Source organism: Megascapheus bottae, chromosome 15 (assembly GCF_031878675.1).
Source record: "Megascapheus bottae isolate mThoBot1 chromosome 15, mThoBot2.hap1, whole genome shotgun sequence".
NCBI classification, from domain to species: domain Eukaryota; kingdom Metazoa; phylum Chordata; class Mammalia; order Rodentia; family Geomyidae; genus Megascapheus; species Megascapheus bottae.
In genome coordinates, this window is record NC_143523.1 from 13,160,879 (window position 1) to 13,186,877 (window position 25,999).

Genomic DNA, 25,999 nt, shown 5'->3' on the forward strand with positions numbered 1-25,999 from the left:
AAGGAAAAGACTAAATTATTAAGAATGATACATGATACTCCTTGTAATATGGTCCTCTCCTGACTACCTTTCTTTGTCTCCTTTCTCACACCATAAACTCTTATAACCCTTGTAAGTTTGCCTCATTCATTATATTGACCTGTTCCTGGAGCGCGAATCCTACCTTCTAGGTTTCTATGCTTGACCCTTTCTCTGCCAGGAATATTCATCCATCCAGCCTATTTTCATTTAGCTGCACCCACTCATATTTCCATTTCTGCCTCAATTCTCTAGGTCTCTCTGAGAAATCTTTTCCAATGAGTTAGTGCTTCATTGTTTTTAGTGCCAGACCTGGGAATTGAACTGTGGGCCTGGGCACCGTCCTTGAGCTCTTTAGCTCAAATCTAATACTCTACCATGTAAGCCACAGCTACACTTCCAGCTTTGATGGTGGTTAACTGGAGATACGAGTCTCACAGAATTTCTTGCCTGAGGTGATTTTGAACTGTGATGTTCAGATCTCAGCCTCCTGAGGAGGGAGGATTAAAGGTATTAGCCACTGGCACCTGACTGAGTTAGTGCTTTCTATTCAAATTTGTGACATATTTCCTCAGCAGTTAGCAGAGTATCACATATATACATTTAATAAATGTGCTAGATTAAGTAAAAAAAAGACATTTAAAACCCAGGGAATAACACAGTACTCATACTTCTTAAATCCAGAGAGATGAGTTTTGGAAAACATGGTTTTATTATTGGGAATATTTTTTACATTAGGAATATATGAATTCCTGGTAACTCTTTAGATTGGCAATTTTAAGATACAATCTACTGTAACCCCAAAGCACCTAAAATTTAATTTGCATTTTTGTTTCATCACTGTCTTAGAACCAAATTGTAAGCTATCCTTGTCTTGTCTATGTATTCTATTCTCATCTTTAGACTCACACAGTCAGTGGCCCTATCTCCTTTTTCCATTCCTAGAAACAGCTTCCGTTCTTTTAAACTAAATGGAGCTGTTTCTTCAACTCCACTTATTCCCATGCTGTTTTTAGAAAGAAGTAAACAAGAAAAAAAAGAATCTGATAGCTTTTCAAACTTTTCCAGCAAATAGTAAGTATAATCTCTTCCATCAAGATCTCTAATGCTGTTAAGAGGATTTCCTAATATGCTTTGGAAAATATTAACTGTAACAAATCATTTTTTAATGAAGCAGGGTCAAAAGAGAAATTATGTTATAATAGTTTGCATTCCACTGTAGCTCATGTCGTTCCATGTTAATGGAAGCCTAATCATATTTCTTAATAAGAACTTTAAACCTTTATGTCACAATAAGAAAAGCATAAAATTAGGGTCAGAGATTTCTCCTTTTTTTTTTGGTAGAACAAATATAGATAAGCCTGGACATCTGAAAACAACAACCAAAAAAGACCTTTTAAAATACCTAATCATGAAAAATTAATTTCTGTCCTAACCCTCAGAGATAAACCAAATCCTAAAACTTGGTTCTTAGTTGGGCAAACCAGTTGTCAGTAAGTTTAACTGTTCCTGAAAAGGCACAGGGAAAGTCAAGTGTGGCAATGCACTTGGGCAGCTGAGGTAGGGGTTATGAGTTTGAGGCCACCCTGGGCTATACCAGAGACCCTGTCTCAAAAACACAAAAGCATGAAAACTGAGGGCACAGAGCCCTTAATTCACATATTAGAGATCATTTCTTGAACCACTGAAGTCTTGCCAAACGTCCACTCTCCTATGAGCAAATGTGTCAAGATACCCTTCCAGTGCTTGCTGGGACAGTCTGTGGGACAGGAGTCAAAGAGCAGATACCTTGGTCAGAGTATGTTTGTTCTAAGGCGTGGAGATCAGGCAATAGGTGAATACAGTTTATGCAGCAGTAGGTGAAGAAATCAAGGATAACCACTTTTCCACATAGGTCTCTGTAGACTGAAATGGGTTCTTCTGTGTTCAGCCACTCTAAGCCTGAAATGTACAAGAAACAAGTATGATGGTTAAAGAAAACACAAAGACATGATTCCCGTAAAACTTTTCATTGACATCTAAGTCTCTTTATTCTAAGACCAAGACAAATGGTCAAAATACTAAAAGATAACATAGTCTAAAGTCTATGGCAATTGAACCACCCTTTTCTATCGATAAATCCGAGCAGTAAAGGACAAGAAATATTTTCATGACTGCAACAAAGTGTGTATTTGTGATTTAAGGAAGAGAGATCATGAAGGCAGAAACTGAAAGCCCCCAGAGGGGAGAGAGAAAGAGCTAACAGGAACAGGTGGGAGAGTAGGAGGTTGAAGATTGAAAACCTATTGTAAAGCACTCTTCATCTACAGAGGGGAAAAAAAAGATTACTGAATTCTTTTAAAAATAATGTAACCTCTATGTGAGAGAGGTAAAACTGCAGTTAAAATAAGGGAAAATACAAAATATTTAAAAAGATCTAAGTGCATATATACAACTATGAATGGGCACTGACAAAAGTCAACTTTAAAAATAGCTGAGAAATGACTAAACATCAACATCAAAAAAGGAGCAAAATGTATGTATGGACAGGCTCAAGAGAGGCTGACATGTTCTGGAGTTGGATGAGACCCTAAATACAAAACAAAGCATTTTAAATGAGAAGTCAGAGCAGCATTAATATTGATGGCTACACTCCTGTCCCTTCAAGAAAAATAGAATCTCATCAATTCATAATGTCTAAATTAGAATTTGTTATTACTGTATTATGATTGAAAACTTTAACACTGAAGATTTCACATGATGTAATCACTTACAAGCACCATGGCCCTATCTGACTTGAGAATCAGCAAAACTTGAGGGACAAGAATTTTTTTCTTCTTCACAATCTGATGGGAAAAGGTTCATTTTTGAAACCCCGGCAAGTAGTTTTGTTTTTTTTTTCTTTTTTCTTTACTGAGTGGGGAATTTCCACTTTTTTTTTTTTTCCAGTCCTGGGGCTTGAACTCAGGGCCTAAGCACTGTCCGTGGGCTTTCTCAAGGCTGGAGCTCTACCACTTGGGCCACAGCACCACTTGCGACCTTTTCTATATATTGGTAGCGAAGAATTAAACCCAGGTCTATGTGCATGCTAGGCAAGCACTCTATCCAGCCCTGGAACTGCCACTTTTTCACTTAAAGGAAGCACTGTGGCTGCCTCCTCTTTGCTCTTGAGCTTTGGAGCTATCATGAAGTATCCTGAGGGTTTGTCAAACCCAGTGGTAGGACTACGCTGGATCTTAAGTCCCAGAAACTATTGAATGACTAATATGAAGCACTGGTCTACTCGGAGGGGTGATTCGTGTTACTGGGCAAAGGGATGACTCATTTGTAGGGCAGGACAGTGGAAACTACAGGATTCTATCACACTCCTAGAACAGTGCTCAATTAGAAATTGTTTCTTTCTAGAATTTTCCATTTACTATTTTCAGATTAGTTGACCATCTAATTGAAATCACACATAAGTGAGGACTGATATATTAATAACTAATAACAGAAACTGGAGTTACGAACACAGAATTCTTGGGGGGAGGTCTGAAAAAGAATTAGCATTTCTACCAAGTAATTCCAACTGGTGATTTCAGGATACTGTGAATTTTTAATTACCTATTTTAAGAACAGCGTTAATTATATGCCAGATCAAGGACAGAAGTACAAATAATACCTACTAATTAATGTATATTTCACGTTCTAATTATGATACTGTATTTATGAACCTATCCTCTATGACTTTTCTCTAAACCATCAAGAGCAACTTAGGTTGACGGGGTTATGTTACTTGCTAAAAATCACAGGGATAACAAAAAAAGTAAGAAGGATTTGATCCCGGGTCTACCTGAATCCATCCAGTAGGAAGCATGGCCTCCCACAAATTTATTTCTTCTTCTTCTTTTTTTTTTTTTTTAAAGGGGAGGAGGTTGAGAGAATTTTTTGGTTCATCAATAAGCTATAATCAAAGAAGTCATAAATCTAACTTTATATCTACTACTATCTACTTTGTTCATTTTTAGTCTTCTGTTCCTAATAATGAGAATTATTAGCAGAAAATTAGTCATACACAGCCTGATTATATGTAGTATAACTCAGAAGTCACAGGGATAAAAAGTCATGGTAATAAAATATGATCCACTCATTGTAAATCAAAACAAGACAAGAAAATAAGAACACTCACTCAAATTCTGGTAGCCAGCTTGTCTCTAACAAGAGACAGCTTATTGCAAGCTTTTCACAAAGCATGGGTATGCTTACATTTATATTCAAAACACTTTGAAGTTTCTTGGATGGGATTAGCGTTCACGTTTCTCTATTTCTTTTCTAAGAGTTGATTCATAAGGGAAAAAAAAAAAAAAAGAGAGAGACCCTTCTCAAGATGAGTACAAAAGGCCCGCAAAGACACCCAGCCTCTGTCGTCAGGTTCTGATACACCTCCCATGAGATAACCCAATCTCACCACAACCAACTCCATTAAGTATACATGGGTGTCAGTGTCGTGCCAGGACAAATGCCAACACCACCAGCAGGCTAAACAATGCCACTCCCAACCAAACAAGGGAAAGTACGGTTTAATTTCAAACTGCACTGCTGGGAGTATCTGTTCCCTCGTGTTCCAAAGGCTCACACAGCACAGAATTCAAGCCCTTGTAATAAGCTATATAAGCTGTTCCAGCTTGCGGGGGGGGGGGGGGGGGGGGAGGGGAGTCACAGAAGTTTCCCAACTTTGAAGTAAGAAAATGCAAGAAGGCCTAGGGGAGCAGCACCCCTGGGGTCTATAGCCTGCAATTCAACTCTGGCAGTTATTTGGCTGGGCAAGTAACTCAAAAAGATAGGAGAGGACTCTTCCTCCCCCCCCCCCAACCTGGTGCCTCGGTTTCCCTAACTGTCATGCAAGCCTAATAGCACCTCACTTGTCTGTAGGGAGGACTGGGATACTGAGCAGTGCTTGGAGTTGTATATGGCAGGTTAAAACGGAGGGCCAGGCAGAGGGCGATGAGGACGAGGGCGCTGACCACCCAGGGACGGAGCGGGGGACCGGGTGTCCATCATCCCACGCTGGACGTCAGGCGCGGGCCGCCGCCCCCGAGGGCGTCCCCACAGCCGACGCCCGTCCCTCACCTTCCGGAAACTCGGGCACCGCCAGGTCCTGCTCCCAGCCGTCCACCTTCTGCAGATACTGGTAGACCAGGTCGACCTTCTCCTGCTGGGTGACGGCGTCCAGCAGGGCGTACTCGAGCGGGGTCTGCGCAGGCAGGAGGCCCGACAGGCTGGCGCCGCGCGCGCCGGGGGCCGCCATGGCTTCCGGGGCCCTTCCGCTGCCGAGCGGCGCCCGCCCCGCACCGTGCCGGCCCCGCGCCGGCTGCACTCCCCCTCAGAGGCGCTGCCCTCCTCCCGTCCCCTCCCCTAAGCGTGCGTGCAGACGCCCGAGTCCGAACGGCGGCAATTCCCGGGCACGTAATTAACCGGCCGCCCAGCCCGCCCCGCCCCTTCCAGGCCCCGCGCCGCCGCCGCGGCGTCTGGACATTCAGATCGCCAGATTCGACAGGAATGAGGCCGTGGGGGCCGCGCGCAGGGACCTGGTCCTCCCCCTGCCACTCTGCGAACCGGAGTGTTTAAAAAAAAAAAGTGGAAAAAAAATAAATCCGTAGGACTTGAAAGAACACATTAGGAAAAGAAAGAAGAAGAAGGGAAAAAAACAACCCCTTAAGATCCCATTATTACAGCGGCATCAGCCGATTCGACACGGCTCTCGTAGACTGGAGGCGATTCCCGCCAAGACCGGAAAGGTGCAGGCGAGTAGGGGTCCGGCTCGGACGCCCACCGACGGGACGGGTTTTTAAAGTCGGGGGTGGTGGGCCGGTGGATTTGATTTGCACACACATGGGGCGTTGGATGCCCCTGACCGTGCTGAAAGTGCGGAGACACTGTGCACTGCCAGCCGTGGGGGGGAGGGCGCGCGGAGCCCGCGGGCGGATGCAGCTGGGGTGCCCCCCGGGGCCTGGAGGGCGGGCCTGTGGGGCCCCGGGGAACTCCTGGAGCTGAGTGCGCGTAATCTGGAAAGCACCGAATCCCACCCCCTCCAGATACAAAGAGAGCCTTCTGGGGGGAGGCGTTGGGCCCGTGGCCTCACCTGGGGAGGCTGAGGGGGAAAAGGCTAATAACCGTTTTCAGGACACATGGCCCCTCAGGTCTGGAGGACCCCGGGTTGAGCCCAGTACAAGCGCCACGTCTCACGTTTGAACTTGGTTCCCTGTGCAGGGTCTGGTGCCTACTGCTGGAGGAAGATTCCTGAACCGATCTGGAAACTGATGTTGTTGAATATCCCAGAGTCACAAAGAAGGCCAATTTGTGAATCACAACTTTGATTATGGTGCCACTGATTTTACAAGTAAAGTGAGGTCTAGGAATGCTAAGCCAGTTGCCTAGGGACTGTGAAAAGATTTGTGAATGATTGGGACAAATGTCCCCATGATAATGACATCCTAACAGCTACCCTGAGCTTCCTTTGAACATAGTTGCTGGCCCTAACTCCCCATTAGTGTTTACTTTTTTAAGGTATTTTTTATTTGCTTTATGAATCCGTTCTTGGAAAAGGCCAGATGACTTAATGAAATAGTAGCCACAGTGGAAAACCTTGTAGATACTACTTTTGTGAGGTCTATTCATTTTATTGTCTATAAATAGAACAGCTGGTGTTGTCCAATATCAGGGTCATAGTCATAGTTTGTCATATATTTATAACCAGTGTTTTAGATTGCCTTCCAGTTTTCCCCCCAGCAAACCAATTTTAGTAAAAAAAAAAAAAAAGAAAAGAAAAGAAAAATTGTTAGCCTGGAACCTGTAGCTCATACCTTTAATCCTAGCTACACAGGAGGCTGAGATCTGAGGATGGTGGTTTGAAGCCAAGCAGGAAGGAATGTCTATAAGACTCCTATTTCTAATTAACCACACAAAAAACCTGAAAGGGGAGCTGTGGTTCAAGTGTTACAATACTAGACTTGAGCAAAAAACCTAAGGGACAGTGCTCAGGTCCTGAGTTCAAGCCCCAGGACCATACACACACAATTGTCAAAAGAAGAAATGGACTCTCAGAAATGATCTGTGGGCTCTGAGTGCTGAAATCATTTACCATGTTAGAAGACACATTTTTAGAAGAAGATATCTGGGAATATAAATCAAAAAGAAAACAAAAAAGAAAACCAGATAAGTGCTCAGAAAATATACCAAAATCTGTTGAAAAAGCAACGAATGGAAAATACCAGTCAAAACGCAAAAGAAACAAAAAAAGAACCCAAGAGGATAAAGAGAAAACGAAGGACCATGACATGTGCCTTGGAGAAGTAGATGGTCAGACTTCTGTCGTTGCTTCTAGTCAGAATTCAAGTTGGAGTGATGGTATTGAACAGTCCCAAGACAAACAGAGTATTCCACGCAGGCACTGTAAGACTCCCCAAAACAAACAAGTGTCGCCAAAGATACGTCCAGTTTATGATGGATACTGTCCAAACTGCCAGATGCCCTTCTTCTCATTGCTAGGTCAAACACCTCGATGGCATGTTTTTGAATGTTTGGATTCTCCACCAGTCTCTGACGTAGGTAAGATTATAGAAATCATAAGTTCCTAGTCTGAAAAGCCAGCATTAGCTCAGCCATCTCAATTCACTGTAACTCTTAAGGTAAGCTGTAAGCCAAAGTGAGACATTATTCTAGTCAGGGGTATGCTTGGAAAGAAATTTGGAACCTGAAAGTACTTTTGATGCATTATATTTTTTCATAAATGCTCCTAAACATCGTCTTTTTTTATATGCCCTACAATCCCCATAAGGGATAGGTGGTATTGCTATTTTAGAGATAAGCATTCTTAAAAGTTTAATAATTTTCTCAGTTTGTGATCTTCTTCTGGAATTATGTAGAAAAGTATAAATCATTTTGATTTCTAAATATGATTGTGTTCCATTCAACATGTTAGTCTAGGAGTCTAGGAAGGAGTCGTAGGTAATTTAAGATTCTCATAATAAAAATGTGCCAAACTACAGAAGCCATGCTATGATTCTATTGTCTTTTAAAATAAATGTCATATTTAACATGGAGAAAATTGTATTGGTCTTTATGGAGACTGAAGTATAATGAAGCATCAAAAGTGTGATTTTGTTTTGTCTTTTAGAGAATACCTAGGTGGTAGGTGGCTCTGCCTGTAACCCTAGACTGAGATCTGAGAATTTTAGTTAGAAGCCAGCCTAGGCAGAAATGTCCATAAGACTCTTACCTCCAGTTAACCAGCAAAAAGTCAAAAGTAGAAGTGTTGTTCAAATGGTTGGTAAAGCAAGAGCTTTAAGGGAAAAAGCCATTTGAAAGCCAGTCACGGTGGCTCACTCACACCTGTAATCCTAGCTACTCAAGAGGCTGAGATCTGAGGATCAAAGTTCAAAGCTAGCCCAGGCACTAAAGACCATGAGACTCTTATCTCCAATTAATCACTAGAAAATGAGAAGTGGAGGGGCCAGGAGTTTGGCCTAGTGGTTAAAGTGCTTGCCTAGCATTCACGAAGACCCGGGTTCGATTCCTTGGTGCCACATACATAGAAAAAAGCTGGAAGTGGTGCTGAGGCTCAAGTGGTAGAGCTCTAGCCTTGAGAAAGTCCAAGGACAGTGCTCAGGCCCTGAGCTCAAGCCCAGGACTGGCAAAAAAAAAAAAAAAAAAAGAAAAGAAAATGAGAAGTGGAGCTGTGGCTCATATGTATGTGTGTGTGTGTATGTGTGTGTGTGTGTGTATGTGTGTGTATACACACATACCTGTATGTATATATATATATATATATTTACTTTTGAAAAGCAAAAGTATTATCCTTTAAGGTAAGAATTAATAATTTGTAAAAACATTTTTTTTTTGATCTGGCGGCATACAGGGGGTTTTGCACACTGTTTGCTAAGCCATACTTCCAGCTTTGATTCTTTTTTTTTTTGCCAGTCTGGGCTTGAGCTCAGGGCCTGAGCACTGTCCTTGGACTTTCTCAAGGGTGGAGCTCTACCACTTGAGCCTCAGCATCACTTCCAGCTCTTTTTTTCCTATGTATTTGGTATTGAGGAATCAAACCTGGGCCTTCTTGCATGCTAGGCAAGCACTCTACCACTAGGTCAAACTCTCAGCCCCCAGCTTTGATTCTTGCTCATTATTTCTGAGATAGCTGCAATTTGCAGCTATCCCTGTTTCATATTTCCAGTTAGTTAGATTAATAGGTATTCATTATTGCGAAGGCATCTTGAAAACTTTTCTAACTGGTCTGGCCTGGAGTTCCAGGCCAACAATTTCAGCCTGCACTCAAGTAAGTATTGGTATTTTAATACTGATATTTTGATTATGCAGTTAGCTGTAGCTAGTGTTAAAATCCTGCATGGAAAACTAACAGTTTTTCTACTTGCTGGCTAATTTATAGTGCTAAAGCTGTCAAAGATGATCATATAATACTTTTTTTTTTCTTCACTGAATTCCAGAGTGTCCTAATGGTTTTCTGTGTACTTCAACATTGCCTTCTCATTATAAGAAATACACCCACCTCCTGCTTGCTCAAAAGAGGGATAGTAAGGAACCTTTTAGCAGCCTGTCACCTGTATCAAGTGGGAATATCTGTGAGACCAAGCCTCGCTTCGCTTGTAACCTTGAAGAACGATGGTGTCAGCATCCAACGCAAACTGAGAATTTAAGAACTGCTTCCCGCGATTCTGTAGTGATATCCCAGTGTCTAAAAAGGTCTCAGCTGGTAACTGAAAGTAATCAAAGAATTTCTTCATCTGCAAATTCTAAACCACCACCACACGTTTTACGATTTGCAGAATTCGCCAAGAAAGACAAACCGGTAGGAGTTGCTTTGCCTCTGAGTTCTGGGAAAGAAGTGGACAGCCAAAGCAACACACGATACACAAGCTTATCACTGCCTGAAAATGACTTTGACAGCTGTGACATCTCCTATTCTCCACTTCAAAGTGATGAAGAAACTTATAATGTAGATGAAAAGATGGATGATTCACAACAGGAGCTGTTTTCTACTGAGAGCTCTAAAGATGGCAGCCTGGAGGATGACAACAGCTTTGCTGAGTTGGAAAGTCTCCCTGATTCTTCCCCGAAGGACCCAGAAGAGAGCTGCTCCCAAAAGAGTGGCTTCTTCACTCAAGATGAGTATAATGAAGAATTATATAACTGCCGTGCTCTAAGCGATTCATCTCAACTTACCTCCACATGCACTGATGACTACCCCTTGTTTGCACCTGCATTAAGAGGACAGCTTCCTCCTTCTAACTATCAAACAGCTAACACATACCCTAATGAGCCACAGTTTCACACATCTCAACTGGATAAACAGAAGCAAGTAGTTGAAGACCCAGCTGTTTACAATCAAGTTTCTCTGCCATCAGAAACTTTCAGAAGCCAAGGAGGCCATCCAACCCAAAGGCAAGTAAGAGAATTGTCAAGTAAGAATAGTGCCAACTCAGTGTGCTTGTGCAGAAAGGCATTAAAGGGTGTTTTAGATGGTAAAGTGACAGTTTTAAATACAGAAAAAGATTCCAGTACACCTGGTATACAAACATCTCCCTCTGGTCCTAAATGCCATGCAAGCCAGCCTTCTACCAAAGTAATGAAGCAAATGGACATAGGGGTGTACTTTGGACTGCCACCCAAAACAAAAGATGAGAAATTGCCCCAGGAAAGTGTATTTAAAGGGACAGACTCAAATCTAGCTGTAAGTCCTCAGGAAAAGAGGGCCGGGCAGTGCAAGAGGAAAGCAGAAAAATCTTTAAGTGATTTAGAATTTGATGCAAAGAACTTAAATGAGAGTCAGCACCCTGTGGAACTCTCTGGGGAGAGATCACAGCGGAGAAGAAAGAGACCTAAAAAGTCCAGTTCACCCCTGGAAGGAGCACATCCGAAGAGATGGGATCACCTTATTAACAGAACAGAGGCTGGAGCAGCCCATTCAAATGCAGACAGAGTCTTTGTGAAATCAGCCCCAGGCAGGCCACAAAGAAGAAATGTGAGAATTCCAGAATCATCTAGCACTGGAGAGTTAAGAAAAAGGACTTGTCCGTTCTATAAGAAAATACCTGGTAAGTTGGAATATCAATGCCCAGTGAACCAACGAAGTCACAGTGATTCTTCACCCCCTATCTGTTGTTCATGAAACAACCCTCAGTACCATGTGTGCTTTCTTGGCTTTTGATGATGCTTCATGAGCCTCTAAACTGTTGTTTTGTCTGTTTTTGCTTCTTTATTTTCGTTTTCATTTTTTTGCTCCTTTCTTAGAAAATGTTAACTGTGTTCTGGACAAAAGTTAAGTAGATATTTTAGGCTACTGAAAGACTAGCAGTAGAGATACAGCTTACTACTTTTGTTAGAGTAAAAGTTAATGCCTCAGTGCTTGTGAGAAATATTAAGTACTAGCCAGGTACTGGTGGCTTATATCTTTAATCTTAGCTATTCATCCTCTGTAGAATCTCTGTTTGAAGCCAGCCTAGAAATACCTCCCAAAGGTGTGGAGGTATAAGTTAAATAGTAGAGCACTAGCTGAGCAAACAAGCCTGGCAAGCAAGTGCAAGACTTTGAGTTCAAATTCCAGCATTGCCAAGAAAAGAAGGAAAAACAAAGAAAAGGAAAAAAAAGACAAGGAAGGAAGTAAGGAGAATGTACTAAATAGCTTCAAAGGAAAATATGACAAGGTGTACCTATCATAATAAATTCAGAATATTTTGAGCCATATTAGAACTAGGTTTTTGTGCCTTTTCTTTTTTTTTTTTTTGCCAGTCCTGGGCTTGAGCTCAGGGCATAAACCCTGTCCTTGGACTTTCTCAAGGCTAGAGCTCTACCACTTGAGCCTCAGCACCACTTCAGGCTTTTTTCTACGTATAATGATACCGAGGAATTGAACCCGGGTCTTCGTGCATGCTAGGCAAGCACTCTACCACTAGGCCAAACTCCCGGCCCTTGTGCCTTTTCTTATTGTAATTTCTCATGCCTTCACAGATGAGTTGATAGAAAAATGTGTAGAGAAATGAATTTTATTACTGAAGACACCAATAACTTCTGGAAACAATTCAGGCAAAATAGACTTGATCTCAAAATATTGTTTTTAGAAATGCTTAATTTATAGATGTATAATTTGTTCCAAATACTTACAAAGAAAGTAGCATTAATTTTTATATACTTAATAATTATTGTGAAGTGTACTAAGCGTTGAAAGACTCAACAGACTTTTGATGTTATGTGTAGTTGCTTGTATTATTGCCCATCAACACACTTAGATAATTATCTCTTTCATGAACACTTTGTGGAAGACATTCATGAACTTCTCTTTTTATTATTGCTTCTCTAGCTAGATTTTTTTATTTTGCAGGCTTGAGACTTAGATTCAGGGCCTTGTGCTTGCAAGGCTGATGCTCTACCACTTGAACCATGTCCCTGCTTTTTTTCACTTTTCTTTCTTATACCCTGAAATGAAATTCAAACACTGTTGTTTATCTCTATTTCATTGTGATTCTTTGAAAGGCAAAAAGTTTGATAAAATACAACATCATTTTCATTTGTTAAGAAGGATGTCAAGCTGGGGACCGGTGGCTCATGCCTATAACCCTAGCTACTCAGGAGGCTGAAGTCCGAGGATCCCTGTTCGGAGCCAGCCTGGGCATTAAGTAACATGAGACTCTTTTCTCCAATTAACCACCAGAAAAACTGGAAGTGATGCTGTGGCTCAAGTAGTAGTGTGCTAGCCTTGAGCTGAGGAGCTCAGGGTTAGTGCCCAGGCCCAGAGTTCAAGTCCTATGACTGACAAAAAAAAAATCCAAGAAGTATGTCACAATCACCCCCATCGAGAATTTCTGGATCTAATTTTTAGTAGTTCTAACCTCTACTATTGCTGTTTTCGGTGCTAAGCAAGTACCACAAAAGGATTAACTGAAACAGAAGTTATTGATTTTAATTTAGTCTTTTTGCATTTATTTTTGGACCAGTATTCACAAAAATAAACTTTATACTGAGATACTTAATAAAAATTTACAAAACTCATTCTCACTTTTAGTTAAATTGAAATAGGTAAGAAATACATACACATACATACATACATACATACATACATACATACATACATAGAATTAGAAGACATGGGGGATTGAGGGATTGAGGTTCATTGTCATCCAGACAGGACTCTGGTTCTGTTAACTCTTTGCTCATTATGCTTGGTGGCATTTCATTGCAGGTACTGGCTTCACAGTTGATGCTTTCCAGTATGGTATGATTGAAGGATGCACAGCCTACTTCCTCACACATTTCCATTCTGACCATTATGCTGGGCTGTCTAAAAGCTTCACTTATCCAATCTATTGTAGTGAGGTAAGTTTCAGTATTTAAATTCTGACTTTGTAGAATTCTGTGAACTTCTAAGAAATTTTTTTTTTTAAAGAAGACATCTTATTCTACTAGGAAAGGTATGAGAAAATAGGTTCCTCATGGAAATTCTAAAACCAAATGTTAATATCCCAACTTTTAAAAAGTATGTTTCACGTTCTTTTATATACCTATTCCTCCCACATGGCTGGGACAATAGGTACATGCCACCATGCCTGGTTTATTGTTTATATGACTGTGGCTAGCTTTTGCTTTGTCTGGCCTGGAACTGAAGTCTTCCTTGATGCCTGCCTTCTAAGTAGTTGGAATTTCACCTGTTAGCTTTCTTACCTAGCACACAGACTACACTAGAATGTCAATGTCAGTATCTTTTTTTTTTTTTTTTTTGCCAGCCCTGGGTCTTGAACTCAGGGCCTGAGCAGTATCCTTGGGCTTTCTGAAGGCTAGCACTCTACCACTTGAGCCACAGTACCACTTCTGGCTTTTTCTGTATATCTGGTACCAAGGAATTGAACCCAAGTCTTTGTGCATGCTAGACAAGCACTCTACTACTAGGCCAAACTCCTGGCCTGAATGTTGGTATCTTTATCCATAGTGAGACAGGGAGAGAAGGTTCAAGACAGAGTGTAGAGTTTATGTAGAAGCACAGGCTTAGAATGGCAAGAACATGGAGACTTCAGGATGTAAGCCTACAGCAGCAGACAAGGGCAAACTGCCTAAATTTTTGTGTATCTGGCTGGGAATGATGAGATTTTCATATGTGAAAAGCTGGTCCGCAGGTAAAGGAGAGACTGACAGTGTTCAAGCAGAGGAGTGGCCTGTTATTTAGGCAGAAGGGGCTTACTTACATATAATCAAAATGGGAAAATGGAGACATTAAGATGCTGGATTTTTTGGTTTTTTTTTTTTCTTAACTTAATTTTACTTGTCAGTTATGGAGCTTGCACTCAGGGCCTGGGTGCTGCCCCTGAGCTTTTTTGCTCCAGGTTGTCACTGTACTACTTTGAACCACAGCGCCACATTCAGACACTGTGGTTTAAAACTGGATATAAAATATAATGCTCCTGGGACCGGGAGTTTGTCCTAGTGGTAGAGTGCTTGCCTAGCATGCATGAAGACCCGGATTACATTCCTCAGTACCACATTCATAGAAAAAAGCTGGAAGTGGTGCTGAGGCTCATGTGGTAGAGCTCTAGCCTTGAGAAAGTCCAAGGACAGTGCTCAGGCCCTGAGCTCAAGCCCAGGACTGGCAAAAAATAAATAAATAAATTAAAAATTAAAATATATATATATATATATATATATATAATGCTCCTTTAATGTGTATTTTATCCACAACTAAGTACATCCTGTCTTGTAGGTGACTGGCAATTTGTTGAAGAACAAGCTTCATGTGCAAGAACAATATATCCATCCACTGCCAATGGATACTGAATGTACAGTGAATGGCATCAAAGTTATTTTGCTTGATGCCAATCAGTGAGTGTTCAAGTTGCCTTAACAATAGCCCGTTTAAGAAATATTGTAGAAGAAAACATAGAGTTAATTTCCCTTGTATTCCCTAAAAATTGAATAAACCATGTTTCACTTTCGGAAGAAAGAATGTGACCGGGTATAGAATTAGAGATGAAAAGTAGATTCTCTGTTGCTTAGCCCATTTATTATCTAGTTTAAATTTCCACACTTGACATACAAGACTCCATTTAATTTTTTTAAGACTACTTTTGTTAATACTTCTATTCTTTTGCCATGTAGACATTACAGAAATGGTACTGTGCTCCCCACCTCCACCTTTAAACTAAATTCCTAAGGTTTGGGATAGTAAAGATTTATAAGATTTTTTTTCTTTGTAATGGTTTCTATTCTCTTTCCTCCTCTCCTTCTCACCATACATGTTGACAAACACAACAACTAGAATTCTTTCTGGGACATTAGTATCCTGTTCCATCAAGAAAGAATAAAGCTAACTGTAATTTTCCTAAAATCTGGGCCAATACAATTTCTTCAGATTGCTTTGTTTACATTTTTGTGTGCTTGGCTTTGCTGCTATTTGTTTTCCTTGTGCCAAAACTGGGACTTCAACTCAGGGCCTCTAGCTCTCACTTGGCTGTTTTTACACTCAAGGATAGAGCTCTACTACTCAAGCCATACCTCCACTTCTGGCTCTTCTCTGTTCATTGGAGATTAAGAGTCTTTTGGATATGTCTGCCCAGGCTGGCTTTGAACCATGATCCTCAGATCTCAGACTCATGAGTATCTAGGATTAAAGATATGAGCTAGCAACACTTGGCTGCTATTTCTTTTTTGATTGCCAGTTTGAATTCTGATTTTTTTGAAGTCAGTTTTATTGGGGTACTCACAGTAGATCATACACTTTGCATGAACTCCCTAATGAAGTCTATTTTTACTTATTATAATTATTGAACAGGTTTCATTTGAATACTCATCAAAATTTTGGGGGGAATAGGCAGGGTTTGAGCAACTGATACTTGAGGAGGGAGTCTAACTGCATAGCAGTTCTTTAATAATGTAAATTTTCTTGGATTAAAGCATTTCACTTGCACTAGTAAAGTGTGTTGCACTGTGGTCCACAAATAAAGTCTTACCTTGTCAATAGTGAAGTAAGTACCCTGCCTTAGGTGCTTTGTCTGTGTAACCAGTGTTCCTTTTAATCATTGCATTCAGCTGTCCAGGTGCGGTCATGGTCCTTTTCTGCCTTCCTAATGGTGCTGTCATGCTGCACACTGGAGACTTCAGAGCAGATCCCAGCATGGAGCGCTCTCTCCTTGCAACCCACAGAGTGCACACGCTATACTTAGACACCACGTGAGTGCTCCACAGTGCTCCTTTCTAATGCTCCTTTGTAGGTATCCCTATTCTCCTCATAGTGTTGGCTCTGAGTTTTCTGACTGCCTTAAGCACTTGCTTAGGTAACTAGAATGATGGCCTCTTGCCAACTATTTTTTTAAAGCTGTTTATCAGAAGGATACTGTTTGAAAAAAATATATTTGCTAAAAAGCAAGTACAAGATGATAAATCTTAATGGACTACAGCTTATTTTTTAATTATTGAAAAAAATTTAGATTTGAAAATTTCGACTTTGAGTTTGAAATTTTATAGGAGAATCCTGTTATTAAGAAGAGGAAGGAAACATTGGGGACAAACTTTAGAAATACACCTTTTAGATTATCTTTCCAGAATATCCAGCTATTAGGAATAATAACTGGGGGGTTGGGGGAAGAGGCCCCAATACAATTCTGTTTCAGAGTACTGAAAATTGCTTTTGTTCTTTTCTCAGAAAGTTAATTTGTGTTTTCTCTGAATTTCTTGGTGCTATCAACACAGGGGTTTAACCATTCATATTTAGTTACATATATATTTTTTCTCAGCTTTATTAAGGTATAACTAAAAGGTATATTATTAATCAGTATTAATACTGATTTCTAATAACTATTTTTAATATATAACATATTGTATACCACAAATCCAGATAACTGTTATCTTTCAATTATGCCTTAATTGAAAAATAATAGTCAAGTTGCTAAATTTGAGAGGGTGGCGAATAGCCACTTTTCAATGGCAGATTTAGATTGGTTGGTGTGTGTTAGTAAAACCTGGTTTTCCCACATCCAGTGCTTTCATGGCAACTCATTTTCCCTCTCTCTTATGCATGTTCTAAGTATAGAAAATTGGGAAAATGTTTCTTTAAAAACTTGATACACAGTTCTATTCTGAATATACAATTCTAAATATTTGTGGGACTTTTAAAGAAGAAAGAACCATTTCTCCTCTTTTGAGTTATCTGATTAACAAAAACAATTTTGAAAGCTGGAGGAAAAATAGGTTTATTTGGTCCTCGTAGCTTAGTCTGTTTTGAAGAAGTAGTATTAACATTTCATCTCAAAATATAGTTAGTATCATAGGATCAGACTTCTACTAGTTGGTCTTTTATTGAGTCCCAACTTTATCTGAAGTATTTCTGTAATACCACATGCTTTTCTGTATGTGGAAGAAAAGATGACGTCAACATTGCAAATCTTAGCTGTTCAACTGGAAATGCACTAAGTTTATAATTCATTTCATTATCTTCATGTTTAATTAAATGACAATTCTCTAGTTCAAAAGTAATTTCCAGCAGTGAGTGTTTTCTTTGATAGTGATTGGGATTTAAATATATATAGTTATATAAATATGTTCATAAATATTCATATAGTTGCCTGGCTAAGAATATTATTGGAAGGAGATTCAGAAAGGTGTTTGAGGCCAATAAAAGAAATAGTGAAAAAATAAATTGAAAACTTACCATGCTATCATGAATCAACAATAACAGATTGCAGATATTTGCATACCACTAAGAAACTGCTGTAGTTTTAGTGTATTATACTGCTGCTCTACATAATTTGCTAAAATAGCATCTGGACGATGTTGTAGCTTTTGTTGTTTTATGATACGCTGCATTTCTTTATTACAGGTATTGCAGCCCAGAATACACTTTTCCATCTCAGCAGGAGGTTATCCAGTTTGCCATCAACACTGCCTTTGAGGCTGTAACTCTAAACCCACGTGTTCTTGTTGTCTGTGGCACGTACTGCATCGGAAAAGAGAAAGTCTTCGTAGGTGGGTGGCAACTGTATCTAAGTTGCATTAATATATTATAAAGATCAGATTCTTTTTGCCTAAAGTCTTTTCAGTCTTTACTGGTAATCATTTCCTGAAATGATCCACTATGACCTTTGAAGTTGAAAGCACATTTGACAGCATTTGACCTTTCAACTTTAAAAGGCTTTAACTTTATGGAAAAATTTGGTAAGTGTATTTATTTGTGGCCTTTGTGTCTATGAGTTTATAAGCAGATGTCCATGTTACACTGTTACTTGAGTTTTGAAAGCTAACTAATGAATGGCTGTCTTGCACCATTCTTCTAGGAAGGACCATCAGTTAATTCTTGTAGGGAATAGTGGTGATAATCATTGCTCAATGACATCTGCATGTATTTCGGTACCTAGCTACCTAGTATTGTACCAGGCTTGTAGAGTGCTTTCTTCTCACTGTGTCTTCAGTGTGGTCACATTACGTCAAATGTATCCAGATATGAAGTGATACAGCCAGATCTAGTTTCTTTCTTCTGTCTATCTCTTTCTATCCGTCTTACGCCATTTGAAGCAATGGACTTAAAAAAAAATTCTTCAGATTTCTCAGTTTTATCCACATAGCTAACCAACAAAGCAATCTACACATTTGGCTATGTTTTGATAAAAATATGAATGTGTTAAATTTGGTTTTATTGAGTGAATTTGTATTTTTAAATTGGAACTGTCTTTTTTTTACCTGATTTACATGTTTAACCTGTTTCTTTGCATACAGCCATTGCTGATGTTTTAGGCTCTAAAGTGGGCATGTCCCAAGAAAAATACAGAACACTGAAGTGCCTCAACATACCTGAAATTAACTCTGTCATCACTACAGACATGTGCACCTCTTCTGTCCACCTTCTCCCAATGATGCAAATTAATATTAAGGTGAGTGTCTAAGAGGCGTGACTTTAGGGTGACCCAGAAAAGATAACCTGATAATTACAGCCAGGAGTCCCGTCTGACCTGTAGCAAACTTCTAGGAATTCAATGATAGTAGACTCACTTATAGGAAAACCTACCTACACGATTTTTCAGGGGAACTTTTAAGTGTTTTTAGATATTATCTGGTGCATGTAATTTATATACCATACAGAGTAATTTATATGCCCTCCATTGTCAGAACTAGAATACAGGAAGGAACAAAATGGGAAAGTATACAGCTGTGTAGCATATCCAAACCTTCCAGTTTAAGGTCATTTTCTAGATCCTTCTGGTGAAGGGAGAAATGAGTGGAGAATCCCAAGTGAGAAAAAGTCTCACTTGTCTTTGAGTCCTCTCCCCCCCCTTTCTCTCTCTCTCTCTTTCTGTTTTTCTTTCTTTTCCCAGTCCTGGGGCTTGAACTTAGGGACTAGGCACTGTCCCCGAGAGCCTGTTTCCTCCGTCCCTCCCTTCCTTCCTTCCTTCCCTTTTTCCTTCCTTCCTTTCTTCTTTCTTTTCCCAGTCCTGGGGCTTGAACTCAAGGACTAGGCACTATCTCCGAACCTCTTCATGCTGAAGATTAGTGCTTTACTACTTGAGCCACAGCACCACTTCTGGCTTTTTCTGAGTTTATTGGAAATAACAGTCTCACAGACTTTCCTGCCAAGGCTGGCTGTGAACCATGACGCTCAGATCTCAGCCTCTTGAGTAGCTAAGATTACAGGCATGAGCCATGAGCTCCCAATATCTATTATGTTTTAGTGTTAAGTTCCTATAAGATTGGCATGTATTGAAATTTTACTTCCGAGGGTTAAATGGAGTGGTGAAAGTGCATTGTGGCAGAAAGTTCTAACATTAAGGCCAAGTTACAAACTAAGATACATATGATATAGGAAGTGGGATACAATACTATGTAGAGTTTTCTCTCATATTTAATCACCAAGTGAAGTTTTTTTTTCCATATACATTCCTGCCACTGGAATGTATGAGAGCTATGGATTAATTTTTAATTTAAAAGATAAAACAAGGGCCAGGAGTTTGGCCTAGTGGTTAAAGTGCTTGTCTAGCATGCATGAAGACCTGGGTTTGATTCCTCGGTACCAAATACATAGAAAAAAAGCCAGAAGTGGTGCTGAGGATCAAGTGGTAGAGCTCTAGCCTTGAGAAAGTCCAAGAACAGTGCTCAGATCCTGAGCTCAAGCCCAGGACTGGCAAGAAAAAAAAAAAAAAAAAAAGATAAAACACAAGGAAATATATATATATATATATATATATATATATATATATATATATATTGGCTTGGACTCAGGTTCTGAGCACTGTCCTTGGGCTTTCCTCAAGGCTAGAGCTCTACCAATTGCGCCACAGCACCAATTCCAGCTTTTTCTATATATGTATCACCAAGGAATTGAACCTGGGTCTTTGTGCATGCTAGGCAAACACTCTACCACTAGGCCATGCTCCTAGCTAGCTATAATTTTTATGAAGTAATTATACTGTATTTTTTTTTGCTTATTCATTTTTTTTAGAAAGTCACTAATATTTGCTTTGCTTCCCTTGAAGCTAGGATTATAGGCATAGTGTATCACTACCAATATATTTGTTGAGATACAGTCTTGATAACTTTTTGTGAAGTTAAACCTTGAACCTCACAGTTCATTCCTCTTTGGTAGCTAAGCTTGGCTGGCCTTACCAAGTGACTTTTTCTTTTCTTTCTTTTTTTATTTTTTTCTTTTGTGGGTCATGGGGCTTGAACTCGGCCTGGGCACTGTCCCTGAGCTCTTTACCCAATGCTACCACCCTACCCCTGGAGCCACAGCCCCACTTCCCATTTTCTAGAGCTTAATTGGAGATAAGAATCTCAGGTCCTTTAGTGCCCAGGCTGGCTTTGAACCTTGATCCTCAGATCTCAGCCTCCTGAGTAGCTAGGATTACAGGCATAAGCCACCACGCCCAACACCAAGTGACTTTTATGAAGCCTTTTAAAATAGGATACAGATTACTGTGTCTTATGAATAATATATACTAAATAAAGAAAATGGTATATCTCTTAGTTAAATCTCTTAAGATCTAACACATAAAGGAAATTCTTTCTGATATAACTCCTTCTTTCTTCATGAGACTGAGGTAAATATTTTATTACCTATTAACTTCTATATGTAATCCATAAAAAATTTCAGACATAGTCACAGCATACTTTTGTCCACTGATGTTCAAGCCAGATTTGTTAACATATTTTAAATTTGAGAGGCATTCAGTTTGACCAAACACTAATGGTACATTGATTAATCAATCCTAAGAATCAACTCTGTTCTCCGCAGGAGGATGAGCATATTTCTATTTTTTTTTTAACAATGACATAGTTTGTAGAGGAGTCAGTGTGTTGTAGAAATGAAAGAACCAGAACTTTGCAGCAGAGGGCGTTCAAAATTGTTACATAAGTCAGAGCAATCAAAGGAGGAAGAAAGTAGAGTGTCTCTACTTTGGAAAAAGTTTAGTAATTCCAGTTCTGGGTATATTCCAGGCCTACCCCAGACAATTGTAAGCCTCTTCCTCCACAGAACTGTGTTTGTAGATGCTTTATAGTAGCAAAAGTGCCTGTCAAATAATAAATGATTAAATTCAATTGATGAGTAAAACAATATTGATCAGTTAGTTATAAACAACTGAAGTTGTAGGACATTTTAGACTGCAAATGAATCTTGGGAACATTCTTCTAGGTGAAAAAATCAGACCCAAAGGCTCCATATTGTATGATCCCATGCATATGAAATGTCAGGCAAGAATTATGTGTTCAGGCAACTGTAAACTCAAGTCATTTAAGAACTCACATTTGTTTTAAGGATCCAGAAGTGTTCATTGTGTGTATTTTTAGGCTAGTAATTTAGACTGATTTTTACTAGCTAAAATAACTTTTGAATCTGAAAAATATAATTCTACTAACATGATAAACCATTTCTACCCATAAACTGGATTTTCATAAATGGATTACCAATAAACAGAGAAACAGTCATTCAGATAATTACCTAGGTCAACGATGTTATAATGTTTAAGTACATTCAACTGATCTGCTTTAAATCAGAGGTTGAAGTCAATCCCAAATCACATTTAGGACCTTGGAATAAACTATCTAGAATAAATGGTATTAATTATAATAGTATTTCAAAAGCTTTACACATACTTATAACAGATGTTTACTATCGCCATGCCAAGCTTGTTGGTTGAGAGGAGACCTCACTAACTAGGATCTGATCTCAGACTATGATCCTCCTGATCTTGTTCCAAATAGCTGAGATGGAAGGAGTGAATCACATGCCTGACCGCCTAGATGGAGAGGCTCTCTTCAAGATTTATAAGAAGAGTGTGTTACTTCCAATTGTAATGGCATGAAAACTTTGAAAAGCAATCCTTTAAAAGTTGACAAGAATAAATACCTGAGAAGAATGTTACCACTTTGCTTTATAGCATGTGTCTATGTTGAGTATAATGGCACTCTTAGAAAATGGTTTCTGTCTTCTCTCTGCTCTAACTAATGCTGTATTCAGATGTTTATTTACTGTGATCACTGGTGTCCTTATGTGATGGATTTGGAGTAGGTTTTTATAGATATTTGAATTAGAACTTGTTTACACACAGGAATTTTGTTGAGAATTGCTTCATCCTACTTCCTTTCAGACAGTCCCTAAGCTTGTTTAGATAAAGAAAAGGAGAGAAGATTTTATGTACTTTATTCAATGATTTTATTTCTTTACAAGCTTGGCAAGCTAATCTTACCATGTGAAAAATCCCCATGATTACACCACTGTAACATCTTTAATCACTACACTTAATTCCACATAACCCGTCCCCACTGACAGTTAAATCAATATGCTATTTTTATTCAACAGGGTTTACAGAGTCATTTAAAGAAATGTGGTGGGAAATATGATCAGATTCTGGCTTTTCGACCTACAGGATGGACACATTCCAACAAACTAACAAGTGTAGCAGATGTTACTCCACAGACCAAAGGAAACATTACAATATATGGTATGATTAATTATGTTTACGATTGCTCTCGATTTCCTAAAAGTTGCTGTGCAATCAAGAGCCAAGAGGAATAAGGAACAAAAAAGTTACCATTTGGGGAGTTCTAGATCTCTCTACAACTCTGACCTCTGTCTAGTCCACTGCAGACTGATATGAAGGAGCTGGACCAGTGGATAGATGTTGACAAACATACCCCACTTCCTTGTTGTAATGACCTTTAGAGGAAACCAGAATTCTTGAAAGGAGGAATCTGTGATCCTATCCCAGAAGTCTAAATGGCACTGTTGTGGGGTCAAAAGCAGGTAGAAGACTTGCCCTGGTTTTCATCTCTGGGGGAGAGTAGCCATGATGACTAACCTACTTCAGATCACACCAAACAGTGCTCTTCTAACCCTTCTCTAATGGACATTAATGTTTCTTTTAAAGTTTTTCTTCTATACGTCAAATTTAACACTAAAATCCACGTACTTCTCTAAAAATTAAGTTGCCTACTTATCTGTTTTATTCCTTTCTTCCACATTTTTCTGAAATCCATTGTTGAGAAAAGATTTAAAGGGAAGAAGGATTTTGTTTTAATTATCTTTACACAGTTGTACAAAGGGGTAAAAGGAAAAATTATTTAAAAAAAGAAAATCCCAACTAGTTAGGATTCTAGGAATAATATTATGTCTAAACATAGAAAAGTAATAGGATTTTGAGTTTTCTGAGTTTTATGTTATTTTAATCTTACTGTTTAGAAAAGATACCAAGTTTTCTTATCAGCACTGTGGCTCCAGGGAGTTTTTGACAAGAATACCCGAGGTTGCTTTTCTCTTCTATTATGTGTTATAATGGAGAATGACTTTTGGTAGACAGTGGCATTTCTTTGGTCTTCTAGGAATTCCTTATAGTGAACACAGCAGCTACCTGGAAATAAAACGTTTTGTCCAGTGGCTGAGGCCCCAGAAAATCATCCCCACCGTGAATGTGGGCACCTGGAAGTCCCGGAGCACGATGGAGAAATATTTTAAGGAGTGGAAGTTAGAAGCTGGTTACTGACAACCGAGGACTCGGGAGTGATTTGGTTCCATGGCTGTAGCTTGTGAGGAGTGAGAATTTACAGTGGCGCAGAACATGTCTTATGTGCCAACCTCAGGAAGAGCCCTCATACAGTCTATTTGTGTTTGAGCCACATGTTCCGGGTGCTTAATTCCTCTCAACAGCCTCAGAACCACCAAGAGTCAGTCTCCTCAGTAGCCCACATTCCCATCCCTCTCTCTATGGACACAGTCATTCGGCCTTGGACCTTAAGCAAAGGCAGGTTTGTGGATCAAAAAAGAATTATGGTAATGAATAGCCTAGACTGGCAGTATTATATGTAAGTAATTATGTATCTTTAAAATAATAAAAATTAACTTTTCTATAATAAATATTCTTAAATAAAAATGAATATAAAACTTGCTGTAGTATCCTTTGGCAGTTTTTGTTTCATTTTTTGCTTTCTTTTATATACAATGTATTATTATTTGTTATTATTATTTTGCCAGTCCTGGGGCTTGAACTCAGGACCTGGGCACTGTCCTTGGGCTTTCTCTAGGCTAGTGCTTTACCACTTGAGCCAGAGCACCACTTCGAGCTTTTTCTGTGTGTGTAGTTCCTAGAAATCAAACCCAGGGCTTCATGCCTGCAAGGCAAGCACTCCACCACTAGGCCACACTCCCGGTTTATATAGAATTTATTTTTTAAAGAACAATTTTAGATTCACACAGAATTGTGCAGAAAGTACAGTTCCCCATACTCCCTACTGCTGAGGCCCAACACTCCCTGACCACACATATCTACAGAATCCCCTCCAGAGCAATCCATGTATTAAAATTGATGAGCGTACATCAATGCCGTCTAACCACCCATAGTCCACATTCACTGTCAGAGTTGTACATTCTTTGGGTTCTGACTACCATTGTAGTAGCATACAAAAATTGTACTTCCATGAAAATCTCTGCCCTTTGTGTCCTTCTCTTTCATAACCCCTGGGGGCACTGATCTTTTTCTGCCTTTTCCACAGTGTCGCATAGTTGGAGTCATATTAAGAAGCATTTTCAGTTTGTCTGCTCTTATTAGTATCATGCATTTAGGATTCCTCTATGTCTCCTCCTTAGTTCATTTCTTTAGTGTTGACTACTATTCTGTTGTTGGGATATACCGAAATTTCACTCACCAGTTGAAGGACATCTTAGTTGTTTCCACTCTTGGAAACCTCCAGAACTCAACTGGCCTCTTTTCTAAACCTCCTAACCACAGCGCTGGGATTATAGGCATGTACTTCCACGCCGAGCTTCATAATTATAATTATTTATGTGCATATGTGTGATGCTATGGGGGCTTGGACTTAGCACTTCAAGTCCTCAGTTTTCTTGCTCACCACTGGTACTTTACTATTTGAACCATATCTCTACTCCAGCATTTTGCTGTTTCATGGCAGATAGTATCTGGAAAGCTTTCAGCTTGGCATGGGCTTGTTTTGCTGTTGATGCAAAACATGCAATACCTCATTTGTAGACTATAACAGATAGTTTTATAAGCAAGTCACAACCACAACCAAAATTCCCTATGCTTTCTTGAAGAGATGACATTCTCGTTCTAATACTCAATAGTATAGTGGGTAAAAAGAAATTTCATCTTACAGTGGAATGAAAGAAGAAATCTACCACCAACCCAATATTAATGGATGATAGCTCCATTTTTTTTTAATGTAGAGAGAATGGAATTCAGTACAGTGAGCATTGAGGGATTGCTTTACTTTATATTGACTTGGTACTTTCAGACTGCTTCACTAACACTCTCTCCTGATACTGAACACTGTTCACACACACGGGGGTGATATGCAGGGTGAAGAGTTCAAGATCACGTAACTTTGTTTTAATAGGAAAACTGTTCCCCCTTACTGTCAGTGCCTTTAAGTTTCTTCTTATTCCATATATTTAATAAATTATCTAAATATGAAACTGCTTTTGGGGATATCAAAGACAAACTGATGTTGTGTCCTGACATGTGGTTATGTT

At 39.5% G+C, this 25,999-nt stretch overlaps 2 protein-coding genes across 2 annotated transcripts in view; one reads left to right on the forward strand and one right to left on the reverse strand.

Moving 5' to 3' along the window:
* Positions 1–5,363, reverse strand: part of Nhlrc2 (NHL repeat containing 2) — a 57,688-nt gene extending 52,325 nt beyond the window's left edge. Inside the window, exons 1-2 of the mRNA XM_090345808.1 lie at positions 5,107–5,363; positions 1,807–1,959 (exon numbers count right to left, since the gene is read on the reverse strand). Coding sequence (XP_090201934.1) covers positions 1,807–1,959; positions 5,107–5,284 — 331 coding nt within the window. The 5' untranslated portion in view covers positions 5,285–5,363. The remainder of the gene's footprint in view (positions 1–1,806; positions 1,960–5,106) is intronic.
* Positions 5,364–6,757: 1,394 nt separating this feature from the next.
* Dclre1a (DNA cross-link repair 1A) lies at positions 6,758–24,372 on the forward strand. Its single transcript, XM_090345809.1, has 9 exons — positions 6,758–7,584; positions 9,480–11,087; positions 13,229–13,362; positions 14,738–14,856; positions 16,063–16,203; positions 17,849–17,994; positions 18,742–18,896; positions 22,817–22,958; positions 23,836–24,372. Exons 1-9 carry the CDS (start codon positions 7,119–7,121, stop codon positions 23,994–23,996), a joined length of 3,072 nt encoding a protein of 1,023 aa, XP_090201935.1. The 5' UTR covers positions 6,758–7,118; the 3' UTR covers positions 23,997–24,372.
* Positions 24,373–25,999: the final 1,627 nt, after the last annotated feature.

What these genes read in the sequence shown, in the direction of transcription:
- Dclre1a (XM_090345809.1), top strand. Translation starts at nt 7,119, where the DNA reads ATGTTAGAAGACACATTTTTAGAAGAAGATATCTGGGAATATAAATCA. An exon ending in TCCACCAGTCTCTGACGTAG is followed by an intron (nt 7,585 to 9,479) that starts GTAAGATTATAG and finishes ACTGAATTCCAG; the next exon opens with AGTGTCCTAATGGTTTTCTG. An exon ending in GTTCTATAAGAAAATACCTG is followed by an intron (nt 11,088 to 13,228) that starts GTAAGTTGGAAT and finishes ATTTCATTGCAG; the next exon opens with GTACTGGCTTCACAGTTGAT.